The sequence below is a fragment of the Ursus arctos genome, unplaced genomic scaffold (assembly GCF_023065955.2).
Source record: "Ursus arctos isolate Adak ecotype North America unplaced genomic scaffold, UrsArc2.0 scaffold_4, whole genome shotgun sequence".
NCBI lineage: Eukaryota > Metazoa > Chordata > Mammalia > Carnivora > Ursidae > Ursus > Ursus arctos.
The window spans coordinates 50,834,225-50,860,744 of NW_026623056.1; the positions used below are offsets into that span (position 1 = coordinate 50,834,225).

General features: G+C 36.5%; 1 protein-coding gene across 6 annotated transcripts in view; it reads left to right on the forward strand.

Moving 5' to 3' along the window:
• DCBLD2 (discoidin, CUB and LCCL domain containing 2) overlaps nt 1-26,520 on the forward strand; it is a 688,558-nt gene that overhangs the window by 635,027 nt on the left and 27,011 nt on the right. For all 6 annotated transcript variants that reach the window (XM_057306591.1, XM_057306590.1, XM_044381345.3 and 3 more), the window contains one exon: nt 10,083-10,220. In XM_057306591.1, coding sequence (XP_057162574.1) covers nt 10,083-10,220 — 138 coding nt within the window. The remainder of the gene's footprint in view (nt 1-10,082; nt 10,221-26,520) is intronic.

Below are 26,520 nucleotides of genomic sequence, written 5' to 3' on the forward strand. Positions count from 1 at the left end.
AATGGCTGGTTCGCGGATAAGCCAGAACACATACAACATTTATTAAGTCTGCCAGTCATATGGGTTTCATGGCACCTCAAAATAATTATGATAGTAACATCAAATCACAGATTACCATAACAAATGTAACAATAATGAAAAAGCTTGAAAAATTGCAAGAATTACGAATACGTGACACAGAGACACAATGTGAGCAACTGTTGTTGAAAAAATGGTGCCAATAGACTTGCTAGATGCAGGATTGTCACAAACCTTCAACCGGTAAGAAAAAAGGCAGTATCTGCAAAGCGCAATAAAATGAAGTGTGCTGGTACACCAAAGTAAATTTCTGACTGTCTTAGTTTTCTATTGTTTTTTAATATTATCACAAACGTAACAGCTTAAAATAGAATAATTTATTATCTCAGTTTCTGTAGACCAAAAGTCGGGGTTTGTCACGACTGGATTGTCTGTTTAAGGTCTTGCCTGGCTGAAATCAAGGTAGTCAGCTGGGGATGTGGTTCCCATCTCAAGCTGAGGGTTCTCTTCAAGCTCACTGACTCTTGACAGAATCTACTACTACTTTCTTGTAGTTGTAAAACTGGGGTCCCCATTTTCTTGCTACCTATTGCCCAGAGACTGTTTTCAGTTCCTACACTCCTACAATCAACACATAGGTGTTCTTTTTCTTCTAGCCCAGCAGGAATTTCTCTCATTTCCAGTTATGTGACTAACCAGAGAAAACACTCTGCTTTCAAAGCGCCTGATTAGGTCAGGCCAACCCAGGAAGATCTCCTTACCATATATGCAATATACAGATAATTTAAAAAAATTTTTAAAGGCAGGGATGCTGGTAAGAAAATACTCTAGGAGCATAAGAATATCACATACTAGAGGAAATTTTAAACTAAGCACACATTGGAAAAGTTCATCTTCACAAATTAAGAAAACAACAGATTACCAGTTTTATCTCTAATACTACTGGGCAGCGTGGGGAGAATAAATTGATACAGCTTTTCTGAAAAGCAGTTCAGTGGGAATAGTTCGTGTTAAAGTCACAGACTGCACGAATGATGAATGAAGAGCTAGATGACACTGTGCTTGTGCATATGTGTATGCACCCTATAAACACATTTGTGTTCATTTAATGATGACTATATCCCTAGAAGATAAACACTATTGTTTTTATTTCACAGCTGGAGAGAGCTGAGCCAGAGAGAGGTACCCTCCCAAGTAGTATTAGCTATTATCTTGGTGTAATAAGGTGATGTGAGAATGATTATTGTTTTTTATTGTTTTCTTTTTATATTCCAAATTTTTGTGAAGTTTATAGATTGTTTAAAAGTACTTATAAACTGGAAAAAGGTGATACAAGGGCTGCCTTGAAATAAACACCCTCTATTGATTGTAGGAGTGTAAGTTAATTTAACTTTTGGAAAGCAACATAGTCCTGTAATTTCATTTCAAAAAATCTGGCCTCAGTAATTATTTTAGGTATGGAACAAAGTTGTATGTGTAAATGAATCTATTATATCATTATCCAAAGTATGGAAAAATTGGAAACCTAAATGTCCATGATAAAGGAAATAGTCACATATCCTATGGCTTATCCACTTAGAAAGAATTATTTCAGAGATGATTGGTTCTAGACCCTACCACGTTTTCCTGAGGCCCTCCACCTCCATTTCCTGTGGAGCGCACTTGGAGTCCCTCGCCAAGGCTTCCTCATGCCCTGCTGCGGGTTACATTTCCCATGGGGTTGACAGCCCTGCACCAAACCCTCTCCAGCACCCAGGACTCCACACAGATGACCCACATATCTTATTACACTTCTTCCCATTAAGTTACATCCTCTCCTTCTCCCAAAAGACAAGAGACACTTTTTCAGCCAACTCCAGATAGATCTTCTCAATTCTCAAAATTCCTTCTGTTTCCAAAAGGTTACGTTGTTCCTTCTTTCAGATTTATCACCATCTCTCTATGACAGTTTATCCTGGGAACTCCAGAATACTGGCTGTGTTGTTTGTAATTTTTAGCTACTATGAATACTGCTGCTCTGAACTATCATTTACAAGTTTTTTTGTGGACATATGTTTGCATTTCTCTTGGGTATATGCCTAGAAGTACAGTCGCTAGGTCACATGGTAACTCCATGTTTAACCATTTGAAGGACTGCCAGACTGTATTCCAAAGCAACTGCACCATTTACTAGCAGTGTTGGTAGGGTTTCAGTTTTTCCAGATCCTTGATCTTCCTTCACATTGTAGTGGGTATGAAGTGGTATTTCATTGGGGTTTGTTTGATTTGCATTCCTTAATGGCTAACAATGTGTGTGCATGTGTATGTGTGTTGCACAGTCTATTAGGTTTGGAAAATGTGTGAAATATATCCATCATTGTGATATTTTCACTGCTCTAAAAGTCCTCTGTGCTCTACCTATTCATCGTTCTTCCCCCAATGCCTCACAACCACTGATCTTTTTATTGTCTTCTACTGTAGGTAGATCTTTTTATCATTTTTTTTTCCAGAAAGTGATAAAATGGCAATCAAACAATATGCAGTTTTTTCACACTCTCTTCTTTCAATTAGTAATGTACATTTAAAGTTTCTTTATGTCTGTTCATGGCTTGATAGCTCATTTCTTTTTAGTATCGAATAATATTTCATCATCTGGATGTATCCATTCACCTACTAAAGGACATCCTGGTTGCTTCCAAGCTTTGGCAGTTTATGAATAAAGTTGCTATAGACATCTGTGTGTAGGTTTTTCTATGCACATACGTTTTCAACTCCTTTGAGTAAGTATCGAGGAATGTGATTGCTGGATTGTACGGTGGGACTTTTTAGTTTTGTAAGAAGTCCCAAAAAGAGGGGCGCCGGGGTGGCTCAGTGGGTTAAGCATCTGCCTTCGGCTTGGGTAGTGATCCTGGGGTCCTGGGATCAAGCCCCACGTTGGGCTCCCTCTGCAGTGGGAGCCTGCTTCTCCCTCTCCTCCCTGCTTGTGCTCTCTCGCTGTCTCTGTCATTATCTGTCTCTCTCTCTCTCAAATAAATAAAATCTTAAAAAAAAAAAAAAGAAAAAGAAATCCCAAAGAGTCCCCCATTTTGCCTTCCCACCAGCAATGAATGAGAGTTCCTGTTGCTCTACATTTTCATCAGCATTTAGTGTTGTCAGTGTTCTGGATTTTGACCATTCTAAATTCCAGTAGGTGTCTAGTGACATTTCATTTATTTATTTACATTTCCCTGATAACATGTAATGTAGTGAACCTTTTTATATACATGTTATCTGTATATTTTTAGTGAGGTGTCTGTCAGGGTCTTGGCCTATTTTTGTTTCAGGTTGTTTTCTTATTGTTGAGTATTAAGAGTTTTTTGTATATTTTAGAAAAGAGTCCTTTATCAGATGTGTCCTCTGTCTACAAGATACCTGTGTATCTTGTAAATACTTTCTCCCACTTTGTGGCTTGTCTTCTCATTCTTTTGACATTGTCTTTCCAGAGCAGACGTTTTTAATTTTAATTAAGTCCACCTTATCAGTTATTTCTTTCATGGATCGTGGCTTTTGGTGTCCTATCTAAAAAGTCATCATCTTACTCATACCCAAGATCATCCAGATTTTTTCCTGTGTTATCTTCTAAGAGTTTTACAGCTTTGCATTTTACTATTAGGTCTGTTTTGAGTTAATTTTTGTGAAGGGTGTAAGGTCTGTGTATAGATTTATTCTTTTCCATATTGCTATCCAGTTGTGCCAGCACCATTTGTTGAAAATACTATCTTTGCTCCATTGTATTGCCTTTGGTCCTTTGTCAAAGTTCAGTTGACCATATTTATGTGGATTTACTTCTTGGCTTTCTCTTCTTTTTCATTGATCTATTCGTGCTTTCACCAATATCACACTGTCTTGATTACTGTAGCTTTATAGTAAGTATTAAAGATGGGTAGTGTCATTCCTCCAGCTTTTTCTTTAATATTATATTTGCTATTCTGGGTCTTTCGTCCCTCCATATATCCTTTCAAATCATTTTGTTGATAGCCACAAGATAATTCACTGGTATTTTTTTCTAGGTTTATTGGGAAATAATTGACATACATCATTATATAAATTTAAGCTGTACAGGATGATGGTTTCATTTATATATATTGTAAAATGATTACTACAGTAGGTTCAGCTAACATCCACCATCTCCTCTTCCCCCGACCCCCACGCGTAGGTGCCTCTGCCTCTGGTACCCATAAGCTTGACACTGTTTTCTGTGAGTTTGGTGGGGGTTTTTTTAGATTACACATGTAAGTGAGATCATCTCACTTTTTGTCTTTCTGTATTTGTCTTTCTGTGACTCATTTCACATAGCATAATGCCTTTAAGGTCCATCATTGTCACAAATGGTAAGATTTCCTCATGATTTATGGGTGAATGATATTTTTGTTGTTTAATATTTTGTTACATGTACGTGTATCCATTTATCCATTGATGGACACTTAGGTGGTTTCCATATCTTGGCTATTATAAATAATGCTGCTATGAATGTGGGGGTGCAGATATCTTTTTGAGTTAGTGTTTTTATTTGCTTTGGATATATTACCAAAAATAGAATTGCTGAATCATATGGTAGTTCTATTTTTAATTTTTTTGAGGATCCTCCATACTATTTTCTGTAGTGACTGTGCCAGTTTACAATACCACAAACAGTGCACAGGGTTTTCTTTTCTCCAAATCCATACCAGCATTTGTTGTCTCTTACTTTTTTGATGATGGCCATTCTAACAGACATGCAGTGATATCTTACTGTGTTTTTCATTTGCATTTCCCTAATGACTAGTGCCACTGAGCATCTTTTCATGTACCTGTTGGCCTTTCATATATCTTCTTTGGAGAAATGTCTGTTCAGGTCCTTTGCCATTTTTTAATTGGGTTTTGTTGTTCTTGTTTGCTTTGAGTCATATAAGTTCTTTATATATGTTGGATATTAACCCCTTAACAAATAAATGGTTTGCAGGCATTTTTGTTTCCATTCCATAGGTTGTCTTTGCACTTTGTTGATGGTTTCGTTTGTTGTACAACTTTTTAGTTTGATACAGTCCCACTTTATTTTGTTGCACAATTTTCTGCATTGTGCTTTTCTATGTATTTCCTACATAGGTAATCATATCTTCTGTGAACAAACAGTTTTATTTCTTCCTTTCCAATCTGGTACTTTTTTCCCCCTTGTCTTACTGTGTTAACTAATACTTCTAGTATGATGTAAAAGAGAAGTGGTGAGAAGGGACATTCTTGCGTTGTTTCTGATCTTACTGGAGAAGCTTTGAATTTCTCACTAGTAAGTTTGATGTTAGCTTAGGTTGTTTTTTTTTTTTTTTTTAAAGATTTTATTTATTTATTTGACAGAGACAGCCAGCGAGAGAGGGAGCACAAGCAGGGGGAGTGGGAGAGGAAGAAGCAGGCTCCTAGTGGAGGAGCCTGATGTGGGGCTCGATCCCAGAGCACCGGGATCACGCCCTGAGCCGAAGGCAGATGCTCAACGACTGCGCCACCTAGGCGCCCCAGTTAGCTTAGGTTTTTTGTCAATATTCTTTATTAAACTAAGGAGTTCCCCTCTATTCCTAGTTCACTGATAGTTTATATCATGAATGGATGTTAGATTTTGTCAAATGCTTTTTCTGCATCTATTGATTTGATCATAGTACTTTTTCTTTGCATGTTGATATGATGGATTACATTATTTTAAAATGTTAAACCTACCTTGCATATCTGGGATAAATCACACTTGATCATGGTGTATAATTCTTTCTAATATATTGTTGGATTTGATTTCTTAATGTTTTTAAAGATTTTTATTTTTTAAATACTTTCTACACCCAGTGTGGGACTCAGACTCAGAACCCCGAGATCAAGAGTTGTGCACTCTCCCGACTGAGCCAGCCAGGTGCCCCTGATTTCTTAATATTTTGTTATGGATTTTTATGTCTATTCCATGAGAAATAATGACCTGTAGTTGCATTTCATATAGTATGTTTGATTTTGGTTTTCTGGTAGGGCTAGCCTTATAGAATGAGTTAGGAAGTATTCCTTCTGCTTCTGTCCTCTGCAAGAGATAGCAGAGAATTAGTATAACTTTTCCTTAAATGTTTGGTAAAATTCATCCGTGAACCCACTTGTGCCTGGTGCTTTCTTTTGAAAGATTATTAATTATTGATTCAGTTTCTTAAATAAAAATTCAGATTGTTGGGGCGCCTGGGTGGCACAGCGGTTAAGCGTCTGCCTTCGGCTCAGGGCGTGATCCCGGCGTTATGGGATCGAGCCCCACATCAGGCTCTTCCGCTATGAGCCTGCTTTTTTCTCTCCCACTCCCCCTGCTTGTGTTCCCTCTCTCGCTGGCTGTCTCTATCTCTGTCGAATAAATAAATAAAATCTTTAAAATAAAATAAAATACCCCTTTAAAAAAAAAATTCAGATTGTTTCTTCTAGTTTGAGTTTTGGCAAATTGTGTGTTTCCAGGAACCTGTTCATTTCATCTAGGTTAACAAATTTGTGGAGATAGATTTGTTCATAGTATTCCTTTAATATCTTTTCATGACCATTGGATCTGTAATGGTGTCCACACTTGCATTTCTGATATTAGTGATTTGTGTCCTCTTTTTTCCTTAATTAGCCTTATTAGAGACTTACTGACCTTCATTTCAAAGAATCAGCTTTTGGCTTTACTAATTTTTTCTATTGGTTTCCTGTTTTCAATTTCACTGATTTCTGCTCTAATCCTTATATCTTCTTCTTACTCTGGATTTAATTTGTTTTTCTAATTTCCTAAGGGTAATGGTTTTTTAAACATTTTTATTTGCCTGGAGCTTGGATTCTTTTAGACTAAAACCAGTGTTTCATAGGTCTATGGTGATTACTGTACTTGATGAGTTTTTTTATTTATAATTTTGTGTATCCATATACTATTTTTTGAAATTCTTATTTTATCCATGAGAAACTTCTAGAGATATTGGCGGAGCTTGAGAGCCATCAGTAGAACCTATAATTATTAGCAGTTAAATGATTTATGTTGATTTAGGAGTACCTTTAAATGGCCAAACTAGGAAAATGGAATTAAAGAATTAACTAGTATATTGCTCAGATTAGGATATATTGCCCAGATTAGGAATGAATTTTCTTCTTCCTTTCCCAGAGTATTTTGCTAAGTGCTTGCATTACTTGTATAATGGGTAAAACCTTTGATCAAAGGACAACCAAGTGAGGAGAGAGACATTCATTTTGGCGGGGAGTAAGATGTGGGGGCAGGTGTTTATTTGGTATATATTGAACTCACTTAAGCACCTACAGAGTCAACTATTGTACTTTTCTTTTTTTCTTCTTTTCTATGTATAAAATCTATAGACAGTGTTAGATGTTTTAGAATTTGGGGGTTTTGTTTTAACTGACAACTGTCAGTATGGCTTTAGGGTTAAATCATTCCCATTTTCTGGAAAAAACAAAGAATTACCTGGTTTTAGATCTAACACATAAAATACAAAATAATGAATGTATTTAAAATAATTATACAAATATTACAATGGGGCACCTTGTTGGCTCAGTCGGTTAAGCATATGCCTTCAGTTCAGGTCATGATCCCAGGGTCTGCCTCTGCTTCTCTCCCCCCCTTCCCTCCCACCCGCTCATGCTCGAGTGCTCTAAATAAATAAATACATAAATAAATAAAATCTTATAGATGTGGCTATTTAAATCTTTTGCCCATTTTACAAGATGAGATTGAGTTGTAAGAATTCTTTACACATTTCAGATATGAGTTCTTTATTAGATTAATGTTTCATGAATATTTCCTCCCAGTCTGTTTTGTCTTTTCATTTTCTTAATGGTATCTTTTGAAGAGGAAACATTTTAAATTTGATTGAGTGCAGATTACTCATTTCTTTCTTTAATGGATTTTCCTTTTGGTGTTGGATCTAAGAAATCTTTGCCTAATGCGAATTCACAAATATTTCTCCTGCGTTTTCTTGTAAGAGTTTTATAAGTTCAGCTCTTAGAATTAAGTCTATGATCCATTTTGATTTGAAGTAAAGTTTTAAGTTCATTTGTTTTTTGCATATTAATATCCACCTAGTTTAATACCTTTGTTGAAAGAGTTATCCTTTCTCTATTGAGTTACTTTCACACCTTTGTCAGAAACCAGTTGACCACATATGTGCGTTTATTTCTGAACTCTGTTCTCCATTGAAATATATAGAGATATAGGTGTAGATATAGATAGAGATATAATATAAATAAAGATTTCGATATAGATCAGGATTTGCCATTACAGTGTATCGTACTGTCTTGATTACTGTAGTAGTATAGTAAAAATCATGTTATAGTAGTCTTTCAGCTGTCTTTTCACTACACAGTTCTGGCTATTCTGTGTCCTTTACATGTCCATATACATTTTAGGCTCTACTTGTTATTTTCTAAAAAAAAAACCCAAAAAAACACACAACACTAGGATTCTGATAGGGATTTGCGTTGAATCAATAAGTCAGTGTTGGGAGAACTGACATCTTAACAATATTGAGTCTTCCAGTTCATGAACTTGGTCTGTCTCCCATTTTATTTAGGTTTCCTTTAATTTTTCTCAAGCAGTGTTTTCTTTTTCTTTCTTTCTTTCTCTTTTTTTAGATTTTATTTATTTGTTAGAGAAAGAGCAAGCAAGCAGAGTGGCAGGCAGAGGCAGCAGCAGGAGAAGCAGGCTCCCTGTAGAGCAGGGAGCCGGATGTGGGACTGGATTCCAGGATTGTGGGGTCATTACCTTTGCCGAAGGCAGATGCTTAACCAGCTGAGCCACCCGGGTGCCCCAGTGTTTTCTATTTTTTTTAAGTGTACTGACTTGTTTTGTTTTTTTTTGTTTGTTTTAGAGTGCCAAGAGCATGGGGGTTGGGACAGAGAGAGGAGGGCAGAGAGAGAGAATCTTAAGCAGGCTGCACACCCAGTGCAGAGCCTGACAGGGGGCTTGATCCCACAACCCTGAGATCATGACCTGAGCCAAAATCAAGAGTCAGATGCTTAACTGACTGAGCCACCCAGGCACCCCTTGAATTTTTTTTTAAAAAATTGATCCCTAAATATTTTAATATTTTTGATGCTGTTGTGAAGTTTTAAAAATTTAATTTCAGATTATTTGTGACCAGTATGTGGAAATATAATTGATTTTTGTATATTGATCCTGTGACATTGTTAAAAGTTCCATTACCCAGTTCTGTTGGGGTTTTCTTGATTCCTTAGGATATTTTACTCAGAAGATCATATGTAGTCCTTGAAAATGGTGTTTGTGGAAATACACATTACTTTTACTCTAGAATGATATTGCCATAAGCTAAAACATTTTTGGAATGTTATTCTTTATTCAGAATTTGTGATTTTTACCAAGCACATAAGAAAATGCATTTTTATTAGTTATTGGTGGGTATCTTGCTCTAATTTTTTTCTTCTTCCCTTTTATGAATCTGTATTAGGGTATGTTATTTTTATATGTCTATTAGACATTAAAGGATAAAAGTTGGCAGTTGGATATCTACGCCTGAACTTCAAGAGAAAGGCTCTGGGGAGAGTGTATGTGAATTGTCAGAACATAGTTAAAGCTGTAGGACTGGGCACGATCACCTAAAGGGACTGACTAAAAGTTAATCCTTGGAAGAAAAATTGGGGGGAGTCTGAAAAAGGTTTAAGGGGTGCCCTAAGCCCAAGAATCTAGGGGTACCTTGTGGGGAATATGTTAGGAATATTACTGATTAACTGTCAATTTGTTTATGAGCCACCTGCATGCGTGAAATGCTTTAATTTTTTTAATCCCTCACTCCTATTTTAAAGAGTATACAAGAAATGTCTTTAATAAGAAATGCAATCCTTGTAAGATCACTGATGCCTATGTCATTTTTTTCCTTTGAATTATTTACAGTTGGCATTTTTTCTTTCTTCAGAGCAATGTGATTTTTAATCACTAAACATCCTAATCATCATTTTCTATTTAATGTCCAGTTCAGTATATTATTCTGATGCTCTTACCTACATTGTAAATATTTCTGACTTCATGAGAGTCATACCAAATATCTTTTTTTTCCCCTCATTCCTAGGCAAATACTGTGGTCTGGGGTTGCAGATGAACCATTCAATTGAATCAAAAAGCAATGAAATTACAGTGCTGTTCATGAGTGGAATCCATGTTTCTGGACGAGGATTTTTGGCCTCATACTCAGTTATAGATAAACAAGGTAATTTTCAACTTTATACCACAACTTCCACATTTTACAATTTCTAAAAACAAAAATGAAGTGTTTCTTCTAGTACTTGTTATCTGAGGTTAGAATAGAGTAGAAAGACTGAACAGTTAATACATACATAAATTTTGCAAATAAAATTAGTTCAGTTTCAGAATTCTAAAAATTAGAAGTATATTAACATTTATGTAAATTCCATACACTTCCCTTTCCATAGTAGAGGAAATACTGATTTTTCACTTTTATAATATTGGAACACAAATGACAATAACTTTTAAAAAATTTGTCAGTTATTGAAATGTATTATACAGATTTTTGAAGCTTTATTATCCACAGCTTACCATTTCATAGTACTGTGTTCAAGACCACATTACCATTCTTCTCAAAGGAATAGAGTCTGACACTACAAAATAAACCTGAGATATTTGCTAGGTTGTTAATGTTGACAGTCTTGGGGGAAAATTAAAAGTAAGCGTATTCAGTGGAATAGAATGCAAAATTTCCTTGAATTTCTAAAATAAAATGCAAAATTTGAACAAAATCTCTCCTGGGTTTTGGCTACTGTGGTATGGATTTGTTTCCTCTGCTGTTAGGAGCACTGTGGTAGGAAAGTTTTAAGAGGTGCTGTTAATGCAAGAATATGCCAAACAAAGCAATCATTTAAATTAGAAAATAGATGATTATTTTGATACTGAACAATGATTAAGCTAACAATTTAAAATTTTTAAAAAGCTGTTACTTTATATTGTATAAATGAGAAAATTAAGAACCTGCTAAGTGTGAGAATGTTGGGCACTGAGAATGACTGAGGGCAGTGCAAGCTGTTCCTTCTCAGCTCTTTTGGGCTTGAGGTAGACACCATAGGTCTCATTAACAGTTCCATTTAGAAAGTGATAGAGAAGCAGCTGTTCTGTGGGAAGAAAGGTCTACTTTTTCCTAATTTCTAAGCTATGGAACAGAGTGGGAAAGCTAATAAAATTGCTCTGAGAGAGTGAGAAAGAAGACTCATTTGGATGAATAATGGAAAGGAAAAAACTGGAAACATTACGCTAAATGAACGATATTTCCCGCAGAACCGGGGCAAGCAAGGCCGCGTGGTGTTGGAGGAGGAACACCCCTGCCTCTGCCACGTGCTCGCCAGGTGCTTGCTGGCCAGTCATTTCACTTCCTGTAACCTCCGTGGATTGGTGACAAGGACTAACTCTAATACACATGTAGTGTCTGTAAGCACATGACACAGTAGGATGGAAACAAATGTTAGTTTTCCCCTTTCACCACCGTACACACACACATACACACACACACACACACACACACTCACTCATTCCCCACCATCAGGAGAGTAAGATTAAAAAGATAAAAAAAAACACTGAGTAGATTCCCATCCTTTCAGTTTTATTTCTTGGAAGTCTTGAGTTAATAGGTAAGAGGGTAGAAAATGTACAATTCATTTGCTTCTTAATTCTCCTTGGGTTTTCTCCGCTGGGTATCAGCTTTGTTACTTTTTTTCTTCTTTATACTTTCACCTTTCTCTCTTTGTTATTTATTGAGTTGAAGATTTCGTTTTTTAAAGATTTATTTTAGAGAGGGAGAGTGCATGCACACTTGCACACATACAAGTAGGGGGAGGGGCAGAGGGAGAAGGAGAGAGAGAGAATCCTCAGGCAGACTCCCTGGTTAGTGTGAAGCCCGACATGGAGCTGGATCCCTGGACCCCGACACCATGACCTGAGCCGAAATCCAGAGTCAGCTGCTTAACCAACTGAGCCACCCAGGTGCCCCTTGTTAAGGTTTCTTGAAAATAAATATCCCTTCATTTTAAAAAAATTTTCTTTTACATTGGGTATTTAAGTTACGGAGCTTTTTATTCTACAGAAACCTAAATGTCCTGTATTAAAGTTTAAGAGTTGACAGTGATCTCGGATAACAGAATCAGTATGTTGTAGACTTACATATGTCTGCCAAATTTCAAATGGTTATGTCACTATTTTAGATGAATCTTAGATGCCAAAGTTTTTTGAAATATCTACCATAATCAGGAACTTCTTTATAGGAAGGGCATAATCATAGGAAATCCTCATTTCATAGGTCTCTCCTGAGTTTTTACTTACATTTCTGCATATCCTTGCCTCTATGAAGCATTTGTTTTATTTGAAGTTATAAGTGAATTGGCTAAATCCAAGAGAACCCTGGTTGAATTTCTTACCATTTCTTCTTGGGTGGCCTTTCAGACACGATTTCTTTTAATGACTCATTCATTTGAATGCTGATTGGCTTTGGTTGAGAGCCTCAGTTTGTTTCCATCCAGGAAACTTTGCTGCCACACTGAATTCTATGAATATTTTGAAGGAATATCACTACATGTCCCCAGCTTAGCAAACTATTTGGAAATTTAGAGTATTTGGGAATGAAAAGATTGTGAAAAATTTTCCTTCAACAGCTTCTTCATTTGTTAAACTCTCACAAACACTTGTTAATGTTATACTATGTATTGTTGATGGAGTCATGATTTTGTGTGAGGTAGACTAATTTTCATGCCTTTATGCAAGAGCACATAGCAAGATTATATTTCCTTCACTGCCCTGTGTCCTGCAATATGCCTGGCACTGGGAAAACAGCAGTAAATAAGATACAATTATGTCTTCATGGACCTTACAGTACAGGGTTGGGAAAAGGTTTCAAACACATGATAGCTCAGCTGCAGTTATGGTAAGTATGATAAAGGGAAAGTTCCAACAATAGGAGGCCAGAAGGGTGGGAGGAGTGGGAGATTGATAAAGAGCCTAACTCTTCCAAGGAAGTCCCTTTTAAGTGGGGGAACTGAAGGATTAATTGGGAAGTTCTAGACAGACAAGGAAGAAAAACATTCTAGGGAAGAAAATGAGATGCAAAGGCCCTGTGGTGGGAAGGAGCTTTGGAGGTGCCAGAAAAGAAGCTGGCACAGCTAAGGTGGAACTGAGTGTGTGGTGAGTAGGTCACATTATTCAGGGCCTTGTAGAAAATGTCAGGGTTAGAGCTTCTTCCTAAGAGTGCGTGGAAGCTGTTAGAGCTGAGTAGTGATCTGACTGGATTTGTGTTTTTGTTTATTTTTACGATCTTCCCTGCTCTGTGAAGAGTGGGTTGAAGACAGGCAGGAATAATAGTAGGGAGTCCAATGAAGAGGCTATTGGAGGGTATTGAGTCAGAAATGATTGAATTAAGAGGTCTTGTTATAAATGTAACTCTAGAATTAAGCCAGATCCTAATTCTTTTTAAAGACTTGAGAAACAGACATATCTACTACAAGATAACATTTCAAAGAATTAGGATTCTTCCTACATGAGTTTCAGTTATAGTAAGAGGCTTTGGACACAAAGAAGCCCTCTTGTATGAATCGGAACTCCTCTAATACCCAGGTTGTGCCTAGGGCACTTTACCTGGTGTCCTCTTCACTTTTCTGTCCAGTCTTCATAACTTGCATGGTTTTGTTCCTCTCAGTTAGTTTTAATGGTCTTTGAGCAGTAGTATCCAGTCTTTTCCATTACCAGTTATCTCTTTTCATTTTTACCTATAAATCTCAATTTTAAAAGATTATATCTGCCAGTGAAAAGTTTTTGTTTCTCCATTGGGTAGCAAGGAAAGACAAATTAAAACAACTATTAACATGTGCAATAATTATTAGAGGACTGGTTTTTTTACTCTGAATTGGTATAATTACATCAAATTCCAACTGGACTTTCTGAAATTGAAATTATTTTATAGATTTTTCATTTATTTTTTAAATATATTTTTTATTTTAAATTCAATTAACATATAGTGTATTATTAGTTTCAGAGGTAGAGGTCAGTGATTCATCAGTCTTACATAATACCCAGAGCTCATTACATCATGTGCCCTCCTTAATGTCCATCACCCAGTTACCCCACCCCCAACCTCCCTCCCCTCAGTTTGTTTCCTATGCTTAAGAGTCTCTTATGGTTTGTCTCCCTTTCTGATTTTGTTTGGTTTTATTTTTCCCTGCCTTCCCCTATAGTCCTCTGTTTTGTTTCTTAGATTCCACATATGAGTCAGATCATATAATTTTCTTTCTCTGATTGACTTATTTCACTTGGCATAATACCCTCTAGTTCCATCCACATCATTTCAAATGGCAATATTTAATTTTTTGAGGGCTGAGTAATATTCCATTGTACATATATACCACATCTTCTTTATCCATTCATCTGTTGATGGACTTCTGGGCTCTTTCCATAGTTTGGCTACAGTGGACATTTCTGCTATAAACATTGGGGTGCAGGTGCCCCTTCGGATCACTACATTTGTATCTTTGGGGCAGATACATAGTAGTACAATTGCTGGGTCATAAGGTAGCTCTATTTTCAACTTTTTGAGGAACATCCAAACTGTTTTTCAGCGTGGCTGCACCAGTTTGCATTCCCACCAACAGGGTAAGAGGGTTCCCCTTTCTCCACATCCTCGCCAACATCTGTCATTTCCTAACTTGTCAATTTTAGCCAGTTTGACTAGTGTGAGGTGGTGTCTCGTTGTGGTTTTGATTTGTATTTCCCTGATGCCAAGTGATGTTGAATATTTTTTCATGTGTCTTTTGGCCCTCTGTATGTCTTCTTTGGACAAATGTCTGTTCATGTCTTTCCACTTCTTGATTGATTATTTGTTTTTTGGGTGTTAAGTTTGAGAAGTTCTTTATAGATATTGGATACTAGCCCTTTATCTGATAAGACATTTGCAGTTATCTTCTCCCATTCTGTTGGTTGTCTTTTGGTTTTGTCAACTGTTTCCTTTGCTGTGCAAAAGCTTTTTATCTTGATGAAGTTCCAACAGTCCATTTTGCCTTTATCTAACAAGAAGTTGCTGTGGCCAGATTCATAGAGGTTGCTGCCTGTGTTGTCCTCTAGGATTTTAATGGATTCCTGTCTCTGATTTAGGTCTTTCATCCATTTTGAGTCTCTTTTTCTGTATGGTGTCAGAAAATGGTCCAGTTTCATTCTTCTGCATGTGGCTGTCCAATTTTCCCAACACCATTTGTTGAAGAGACTGTCTTTTTTTCTATTGGATATTCTTTCCTGCTTTGTTGAAGATTAGTTGACCATGGAGTTCAGGGTCCATTTCTGGGTTTTTATTCTGTTCCATTGATCTATGTGTTTGTTTTTGTGCCAGTATCATACTGTCTTGATGATTGCAACTTTGTAATAGAGCTTGAAGTCCAGAATTGTGATGCCACCAGCTTTGGTTTTCTTTCTCAACATTCCTTTGGCTATTTGGGGTCTTTCCTGGTTCCATACAGATTTTAGGATTATTTGTTCCAGCTCTGTGAAAAAAGTTGATGGTATTTTGATAAGGATTGCTTCGAATGTATAGATTGCTCTAGGTAGCATAGACATTTTAACAATATTTGTTCTTCCACCCATGAGCATGGAATGTTTTTCCATTTCTTTGTGTCTTCCTCAATTTCTTTCATGAGTGTTCTATAGTTTTCTGAGTACAGATCCTTTGACTCTTCGGTTAGATTTATTCCTAGGTATTTTATGGTTTGGGATGCAATTGTAAATGGAATTGACACCTTAATTTCTTTCTTTTTTAGTGTATAGAAATGCAACAGATTTCTGTGCATTGATTTTATATCCTGCCATTTTGCTGAATTCCTGTATGAATTCTAGCAATTTGGGGGTGGAATCTTTTGGGTTATCCACATAGAGTCTCATGTCATCTGCGAAGAGTGAGAGTTTGACTTATTCTTTGCCAATTCAGATGCCTTTTATTTCTTTTTGTTGTCTGTTTGCTGAGGCTAGGATTTCTAGGACTGTGTTGAACAACAGTGGTGATAGTGCACATCTCTGCCATGTTCCTGACCTTAGGGGAAAAGCTCTTTCCCCCCCCCCCCCCCATTGAGAATGATATTTGCTGTGGGCTTTTCATAGATGGCTTTTATGATATTGAAGTATGTGACCTCTATCCCTGCACTGTAAAGAGTTTTAATCAAGAAAGGGGTCCCTGAGTGTATCAGTCGGTTAAGCATCTGTCTTTGGCTCAGGTCATGATCCCATGATCCCAAGCCCCACATTGGGCTCCCTGATCAGCGGGGAGCCTCCTTCTCCCTCTCCCCCACCCTGCTTGTGTTCTCTTTCACTCACTCTGCTTTCTCTCTCTCTCTCTCTCAAATAAATTTTTAAAAAAGGGAGTAGGAGAACTTAGTTTTGTCTGGTCTCAGGAATTCAGCTGGATTGCTATCAGATCATTCTGAACACCTGTGAACTCAACCTGAGATCTAAGAAAAGAATTGCTGCAGTTCTCAAATAGAAAAGTGACCACTTTGTGCAAGAATGACAAGATGGAAAAACTCACCTCAAAAAGAGAACGAGAGGCAGTACTGACTGCCAGGGACCTAATCAGTATGGATGTAAGTAAGATGTCAGAACTGGAGTTTAGAGTAACAATTATAAAGATACTAGCTGGGCTTGACAAAAACATAGAAGACACTAGAGAATCCCTTTCTGGAGAAATAAAACAACTAAAATCCAATCAAGTTGTAATCAAAAAGGATATTAATGAGGTACAATAGAAATGGCTCTAACTGCTAGGATAAATGAAGCAGAAAAGAGAATTAGTGATATAGGAGACAAAATATTGGAGAATAAAGAAGCTGAGAAAGAGATAAACAACTACTGGATCGTGAGGGGAGAATTCGAGAGATAAGTGATACCTTAAAGTGAAACAATATTAGAATAATTGGGATCCCAGAAGAAGAGGAAAGAGAGAAAGAGGGGGCAGAAGGTATATTGGAGCATATTATAGCAGAGACTTCCCTAATCTGGGGAAGGAAACAGGCATTCAAGGCCAGAAGGCACAGAGAACCCCCCTCAAAATCAATAAAACTAGGTCAACACCAAGGCATGTAATAGTGAGGCTTGCATATCTCAGAGAAAAAGAGAAAATCCTGAAAGCAGCTCAGGACAAGAGGTCTGTGATCTACAAGGGTAGAAATATTAGATTGGCAGCAGGCCTATCCACAGAACCTGGCAGGCCAGAAAGGACAGGCATGATATATTCAGGGTGCTAAATGAGACAAATAGGCAGCCAAGAATGCTTTATCCAACAAGTCTGTCATTCACAATAAAAGTAGAGATAAAAAGCTTCCAGAACAAATGGAAACTAAAAAAATTTGCGATCAATAAACTAGCCCTGCAAGAAATATTAAAGGGGATCCCTTAAGTGAAGAGCCTAAAAGTTAACATAGACCAGAAAGGAACAGAGAATGTATAGAAACAGAGGCTTTACAGGCAACGCAATGGCACTAAGATCATGGCTTTCAGTAGTTATTCTGAATGTAAATGGGCTAAATGCCCAAATCAAAAGACACAGGGTATCAAATTGGATAAAAAAGCAAGACCCGTCAATAAGCTTCAGGAGACTCATTTTAGACCCAAAGACACCTCCAGATTGAATGTGAGGGAGTGTAAAACCATTTATCATGCTAATGGACATCAAAAGAAAGCTGGGGTAGCAATCCTTATATCAGACAAATTAGATTTTGAACCAAAAAGAGATGAGGAAGGACACTATGTGATAATTAAAGGGTCTACCCAACAAGAAGATCTAACAATTGTAAATATTCATGTCCCTGACCAGGAAGCAGCCAATTAGATAACCCAATTAATAACAAAATGAAAGAAACACATTGATAATAATAATAGTAGGGGACTTTAACATTCCACTCAGTGCAATGGACAGATCATCGAAGTGGATCACAACAAGGAAACAAGGGCTTTGAATGACACCCAGGACCAGATGGACTTCGCAGATATATTCAGAACGTTCTGTCCTAAAGCAACAGAATACACATTCTTCTCGAGTGCACATGGAACATTCTCCAGGATAGATCACTTCCTGTGTCACAAATCAGGTCTCAACCAATACCAAAAGATTGGGATCATTTCCTGCATATTTTCACACCACACTGCTTTGAAATTTGAACTTAATCACAAGAGGAAGTTTGGAAAGATCTCAGATACATGGAGGTTAAACAGCATCCTACTAAAAATGAATGGGTCAACCAGGAAATTAAAGAAGAATGAAAAAAATCCATGGAGACAAATGAAAATGAAAACACAACTGTTCAAACCCTTTGAGATGCATCAAAAATGGTCCTAAGAGGAAAGTATATAGCAGCACAAGCCTTTCTCAAGGAACCAGAAAGGTCTCAAATACACAACCTAACCCTACACCTAACAGAGCTGGAGAAAGAATAGCAAATAAAGTCTAAACCCAGCAGGAGAAGAGAATATAAAGATCAGAGCAGAAATCAATGAAATAGAAACCAAAAGAACAGTAGAACAGACCAATGAAACCAGGAGCTGGTTCTTTGAAAGAATTAATAAGATTGATAAACCCCTTGCCAGACTTATCAAAAAGAAAAGGAAAAGAACCCAAAAGAATAAAATCATGAAAAGAAAGAGGACAGATCACAGCCAACACCGAAGAAATACAAATCATTGTAAGAACATATTATGAGTAACTATGTGCCAACAAATTAGGCAATCTGGAAGAAATGGATGCATTCCTAGAAATGTTAAACTACCAAAACTGAAACAGGAAGAAATAGGAAACCCTAACAGACCCATAACCAGCAAGGAAATTGAAGCAGTAATCAAAAACCTCCCAGCAAACAAGAGTCTAGGGCCAGGTGGCTTCCCAAGGGATTCTACCAAACATTTGAAGAATTAATACTTATTTTTCTTAAGCTGTTTCAAAAGATAGAAATGGAAGAAAAACTTCCAAACTCTTTCTATGAGGCCAACATTACTTTGATCCTAAAACCAGACAAAGACCCCACCAAAAAGAATAATAGACCAATATCCCTCATGAACATGGATGCAAAAATTCTCACCAAGATACTAGCTAATAGAATCCAGCAGTACATTAAAAGGTTTATTCACCACGACCAAATGGGATTTATTCCTGGGCTGTACGTGTGGTTCAACATCTGCAAATCAAGTCATGTGATACACTACATGAATTAAATGAGAAGAGCCATATGATCTTCTCAATAGATGCAGAAACAGCATTTGACAAAATACAGCATCCTTTCTTGAAATTGAAATTTTTATTTGAAAATTGAAAAACTTTGTAGAGTCTAGAGACGTCCTAGACATCCTATTAGCAACCGCTGGTGAGAAGGTCTATTGAGAGAAACTCCTAAGTTACTGCTGGTCTTACTGAGAAGCAAAACCAGTTACCCAGAGGTCCAGAGTCAGTAAGATCTTTTTATCTAATAGAGTAATAAAGGAGACTGACATTTTCATTCTAAAATATAAAATTAAGAACATTTACTGATGGACTTGAAAAATAAAATAAATTTTATAGGTGAGTGATCCAAATAGCTGGTTTTGAATCTGTTCAACATTAGCCAGTTTCTAGGGAAAACACAACATTTGTAGGATGACTCTGGGCAATGATGTTTCAGTTATTTTAGTTTAGAACAATGAGCTCAGAAGACATATCTATATTTACATCGAAAGCTTCAAGTCCTTTAAGGCAGCCTCTATTTGTTATGTGCCATAAATTGGCGGGAGTGGATGTACGCATCTTAGTGTACACGTGCAGCTGAGAAGTGATAGTCGATACTTCTTTTGGAGAACTTGACATTATCACTTAAAAGTATGTTAAACCTCTTTATTTCGGTTTTTACCAGTCCAGAATTTTGTAGTGGTCATACATTTGTATGTTTGTGCTTTTTTTTGTAGGAAAAAATAGTAAATAGTTTAAATTTTCATGTGAAATAAAATGAGCCAATGTAGGTATTAATGAACTTTCTAATTGGAATTCAGAAACACTTGTTTATTCATTGCCTGCTGACCCCTTAGAATCTGAGAACCACCTGCTTACGATTTACGAACAGCTAAGCCTGGGAAATATTCCCAATTGACAGGGTTATTGTTGCTATATGTTGTTTTTTTTTTATTATCATTATTACTATGTTCAGTTAGCCAACATGTAGTACATCATTAGTTTTTGTTGTAGAAAGGAAACAGCAACCAACGGAATGGGAGAAGATATTTGCAAATGACATTACAGATAAAGGGCTGGTATCTAAGATCTGTAAAGAACTTCTCTAACTCAACACCCAAAAAACAAATAATCCAGTCAAGAAATGGGCAGAAGACATGAACAGATACTTCTCCAAAGAAGACATAAACATGGCTAGCAGATATGAAAAAATGTTCAACATCACTAGCTATCAGGGAAATACAAATCAAAGCCACAATGAGATACCACGTTACACCAGTTAGAATGGCTAAAATTAACAAGTCAGGAAACAACAGATGTTGGCAAGGATGCGGAGAAAGGGAAACCCTCTTACACTCTTGGTGAGAATGCAAGCTGGTACAGCACTCTGAAAAACAGTATGGAGGTTCTGCAAGACATTAAAAATAGAGCTACCCTATGATCCAGCAATTTCATTACTAGGTATTTACCCCAAAGATACAGATGTAGTGAAAAGAAGGGGCACATGCACCCCAATGTTCATAGCAATGTCCACAATAGCCAAACTATTTTAGGTTATTTTTAGAATTAACACCAACAGTTTAAAAGTTTTCTGACTGCCACCTTCTTTAACAACATTTTTTTGGTGAATATTTTCCATTTTTTCCATCTTACATTAGATTAAATCAACTTGTAAATGAAACAGGTCAGAATATAGAACTACTTTCTAATAGAGTCCAGATTTCTGTAACTGGTTATTTTGGTTTTTTGTTTTGTTGTTATTTTTCATGGGATGCTTTTGGTTTTAAAAACAGAGCATGAGTTACTTAAGAGTGTTTGCTACCTTAATTATACAGTAATTTTATAGAAATCTTTGTTTTGAGTACTGCAGTTAGCTAGGTTTCTATTTTTAGTGTTTCTACTGTGTTCCTAATTTTTGTTGTTGTAGCTGGCAAACATTTTAAAACTCTTAAACTATTAAGTAAGCTTTTATTAATGAAGTCTCTGTTTATATGCATATTTTTAGATTTGTCTTTACACACAAGTGAATATTATGTTTGTGTGTATAATATACATACAGAACAATAATCTGGTTTTTTGGTGTCAATTTGTAGAAGAAAGGTGCTAACCAATGAAGTGTTAACAATTTTGCAGAGAAAGAGCACTTAAAAACAATCTGTTAAGAGAGTGTTAACACAAAGAGGCAAATAGAGTTTATTGCAAGTGGCAGATAACCTGAAGGGCCTTGATGATTTTAGTGTTTCATGTGTGTTTCATTTTTTTTAGTGCGTTAGGAATGCTGTGAGGGGACTGAGTTCGTGTTTGTGTGGTGTCTTTACGTTATCCAGTGACATTCTTTCACTGCTGCTTTTACTGATGTATTCATTAGTGCCCTAGGTACTGTGTAGGTCACAGAAGAATTTTAATGTTTTATAATCTTTTATTCTTAATATCTTAATATTCTTAATAATTAAGATATTCTTAATATCTTATATATTTATATAAAATCTAGATTTTAATGTCTTATAATGATTAATATTCTTGTATTTGTTTTTTAACGTACGTATACAAGAACTTAGGTATGAAGAGGGTTTGATTCGCCATAATGTACCTTATAGCCTGACTACATTGTTTATTAAGCACCTGAGTCATGCCTGCATCATCTATAAAAAAAAAAATCGACTGCTTTAGACTCAGCTTCTGTAGATGATGTTGTAATATTTCTAAGAGAAACATAAGATTTGATCTCTACTTTCAGTATGTAAAAAGAGAGAAGATATAAAATGCCTCCTATAGTACCTGCCACTGAGTAAATGTTATTTAACTCTGAATCACAATAAATTATGTTCTATTACGTATGTAAATTTCCTTCAGTAAATGACAGATGGTACAAATTAATACCAGGTTCCTATTATGGAAACAAGGAATTATGCCCAAGGTCACATGCTAATATTGGCTGGAGCAACAAGATGAGTCTTGTCCTGCATCCTGTGGCACTTGAACAAAGTAGCAATCACATAGCTACAATGCAAGGTTGCTGACAAAGTGTGAATTAGGAAGGTGTGATTTCATATTCCTTCAGGCTCTGGGAAATGTGTTACTTAAAGAATATTAGAGCAAATAAAGGAGAAGAATATGCATCATCTTCATTTATTTTCTTCTTTGGAGTAAATAAATATGGTAACTTATTATAGTACTTTATGTTTTCTTAAATTAGAGTAAATATAGGCACTCAGGCTTCCTTTCCTTTAGAAGTAAATGGTTTCAGCTGGACAAAAATCACACCCAGCCGTTAATATAGTCAGTGATAACACTGCTGAGAGTTTTTTCAGTTCATTCAGTAACACAAAACAGAGTATTAATTGGGAAAATCTAAATCTATTTCATAATTGTACAGTCTCAGAAATAGCCAGTGCTGTCAATCAAAAATATTTTTGCAATTATAACCAATAGGCTATTTTTTAATTGATTTGTGAACTTATAAAATATTTATCATATTTCTGTGATGTTATTATGTGTTAACGTTAGATGTCATGTTTAAATAAATATTTCATAGGGCAGTTATAGTTCTTCAGCCTATGCAGTTATTAGGTATTGGAAAAATGTTTAATTGCACTTAAATTTTAAGAAAAATTTATGCATTGGATATCAATTATGGCTGATAGTAATATTACTAAGTTGGGAGCTATCTTAGACTATCTGATGTTGGTGTTTTCATTAAGAAAACCTTGAAATCTTTCATCCTGTTGTTGACGGTTGGCTTGCCTTTGTTTTTGTATTTTCTCATATTCTTCATCACAATGACATTATTCTGCCTTCACAACCCCACCTGAGGCCTGCCTCCTCTAGAAAGTCTTCTAGGGTTAAGGAAGGCAGCAGATATTAGGGAGGCTCTTAGAGAAATTATAATTACACTCACTTTGGGTTAGACCGCCCTGCTAAGACTAGAGTAGAAGCTGCACTATAGATGCCGCTTGTCCGTCAATGTGCACAAGGAAAAGACTAGAACGCCAATCAGCTTCAGCAGAACCCCTGAAGGCATTCTGCGTCCTAGTGCTGCCATTCTCTATGACCCAGAGCACCCCAATGAAGTATACTGTATGTTTAGGGTTTTGTGTAGTAATAAAAAAAAAAAAAAAAAACTCTTTTTAATGTATAATATTTTATTCCTTTTTTTAAAATCCCATGCAGAAGCTCTTAGTTGAGAAGGGAGTAAATTACATACTGCCTTGCACTTTGAACATATCACTGATTTTCTGGCATTACAGGACATCTTACAGTGGGTCCAGCGTGACAATTGAGTTGACAATGAGTACTTTATCATTATTTATTATTATAATCACTGCCTAAGCACTTTACATGTAATAAGTTCATCTTTTAATTTGCTGGGCCAGAAACCTTAGCCACTTCTCAGAGTCTGTGTGTACATGTATCAGCCTCTGACTACATCTCAACACCGCCACTACTGCCACTCCCATTCAAGGCACCGTCTGTTCTGACCTCAGTTATGGCAAGAAATTTTTTTGCTGACCTTTCTTTCTGTCCTTTCTCCCCTTCAACCTACTCTCAACCTAGTGGTGAGTATGATCTATTAAAATGAAGTTCTCACCTCCCTTTGTTCAACGTCTTTACCTACAGGGCCCTGTAGGATATGGCTTCTCTTTCCTTGTCTGACTTCATCTCTTCATTTTCTTTCCCTTGCTCGCTCTGGCAGCAGACATGCTAAGTGTGCTCCCTCTGCCTATTCTGTTTTATCCACACACTCATACCTCACTCCCTCACCTATTTTAGAGTTTTATTCACCTGCCACCTTCTCAGTAAGGTCTGCCCTGACCATATTACTTAAAATGCAATCCCTTAACTTTTCCTCCCTGCCTTTCCTTATTTTTTTCTAATGTGTTTATCACCTGCTAACACTATGTCTATTCCTTGTTCATACTGTCTATCTTCTCTTATCCCCCACACAGATTATATTTCGTATGTGCAGAGATTTTTGTCTGAGTGTTATTTGCTTTATCTCTACTTACTAAATATTTGTTGAGTGAATGAATGAACAAATAAATAAACAAGTGGACGGCCCATCCCGGCTCCTTTTCTAGGCTTTATTTCATCCCTCAGTGCACATGTGCTCTATATAAAGGAAAATTGTTAACTACTTTTTTGATAGCTTCTTTTTCTTCATTTTTAAAGTTTTTATTAGTTTTATTATGCCGTACATTTCACCTATTCAAAATATGCAGTTCATTGATTTTCAGTATATTCACAGTTGTGCAGTCATCACCATAGTCAATTTTAGAACATTTTCATCACCCCAAAAGAGGCTCCATGGTCACTAGTGGTCACTTCCCATTCTCTACCCATTAACCCTGTCCCTCTCTAGTCCTAGGTAACCACTAGTCTACTTTTTTTCTCTTTAGATTTACCTATTTTGGATATTTCATATAAAATGGAGGCATACAGTGTGTGGTCTTTCATGGCTGGCTGCTTTGACTTAGCATATTTTCAGAGGTCATGTATGAGTACTTCATTCTTTTTTGTGGCTGAGTAATATTCCATTGTATGGATATACCACATTGGTCCATTCATCAGTTGATAAACATTTGTATACAAGTGTTTGTATGGACATATAACGTTAATTTTTCTTGAGTATATTCTCATAATGCAATTGCTAGGCTATATGGTATCTCTGTGTTTTTTAAGAAACTGCTGAACTGTTTTCTAAAGCAGCTACACCATTTAAAAATCCCTCAAGAAGTGCATGTGGGTTCCAATTTCTCCACGTCCTTGTCAACACTTGTTACTATCTGTCCTTTTGATTCTAGACATCCCGGTGGGTATAATGTGTTATCTCACCGTGATTTGCATTTCCCTGATTGTTAATGATGTTGAGTATCTTTTCATGTGCTTATTGGCCATTTGTATGTCTCATTTGGAGTAGTCTATAGAGATCCTTTGCTCATTTTTAAATTGGGTTGTCTTTTTAAAATCAAGTTGGAATAATTTTTTATCCTGGGTACTAGATCCTTATCAGATTATATGACTTGTAAATATTTTCTCCCATTGTGTGGATTATCTTCCTCTTTCATGATAGCATTCTTTGAAGCACAGAAGTTTTTAATTTTGATGAAATTCAACTTGCCTATTTTTATGTGGTGACGTATGTTTTTGGTATCATGGCTAAGAAAACATTGCTTAATCCAAGGTCAAGATTTATACCTACAGTTTCTTCTAACAGTGTTATAGTTTTGGCTCTTAAACTTAGATCCCCTTTAATTTTTATGGGATCTGAGGTAGGGGTCCAGTTTCATTCTTTTGCATGTGGGTATCCTCTTGTCCCAGCACCATTTGTTAAAAAGACCATTCTTCCTCCCCACTAAATTGTTTTAGCATCCTTATCAAAATCAGTTGACTTTAAATTTAGAATTTATTTCTGGACTCTCACTTCTGTTCCATTCGTTATAACTTCTTATACATTGCTATCAAAAAGCTCTGAGGCAGATGGTTTCTTTTGAGCTGTATTCATCTTGCCTAAGCTGTGTTATTAGCTGGGAGCCTTGTAGTAATAGTGGTTTTCTGGAAGGCTGTTTACTTGGGAAAAGCTTTCAGGAAAGACACATTTTAAAGCATCTTAATTGAAGTTTTCTTTGCTTCTGTGGAGTTATAAAGCTCAGTATTTATAACCATGATTTTGTTTCTCTGTCTTTAGTCTTCTTGGCTCTCCTCATAGCTGTCCATTTTGAATTCCTATTTTCCTCCTAGGGACCTCTTTTGAGCCCCCATGGAATTTGAAAGCAAGGTGCACTGCATACATTTGCATGGCATAATCTGGAGTTTCAGCACTGCATGGACTTAAAATAAAGCCCTGTCCTGATCAAATATATCCATAGTTGGCCAGCATTCTGGCACGTGGCCTGAAAGTAATGAGGCCAGCTGGCAGTCTTCTTGTGGTTTTGAGTGCCACGTTGGACCACACAGGTACCTTTGCATCCCAGGCTTTTAGAAGTTCAACTTGTAATCTTAGGAGTTAGAAACTCTTTTGATGGAGGAGGAAAGCAGAAAATCAGTTCTAATTGATGCAGTGTGAAGATTGCCAGGAATAACCAGGGTATAGATAATTCAGTGTGTCTGTTTTTCTCAATCATTCAGCCAGGTAGTCGTGACCAGACATGTATTCTCTTAAACTCCTAAAACACAGATTTAATCATCATTCAAGTGCCTGTGGTGTATTAATCCATTAATTAATCCATGCAATTGCTCTCAAAATATCACTTTCCTTTTGGTATAACAGTTGTGCTCTAGTTCTTCCAAGACA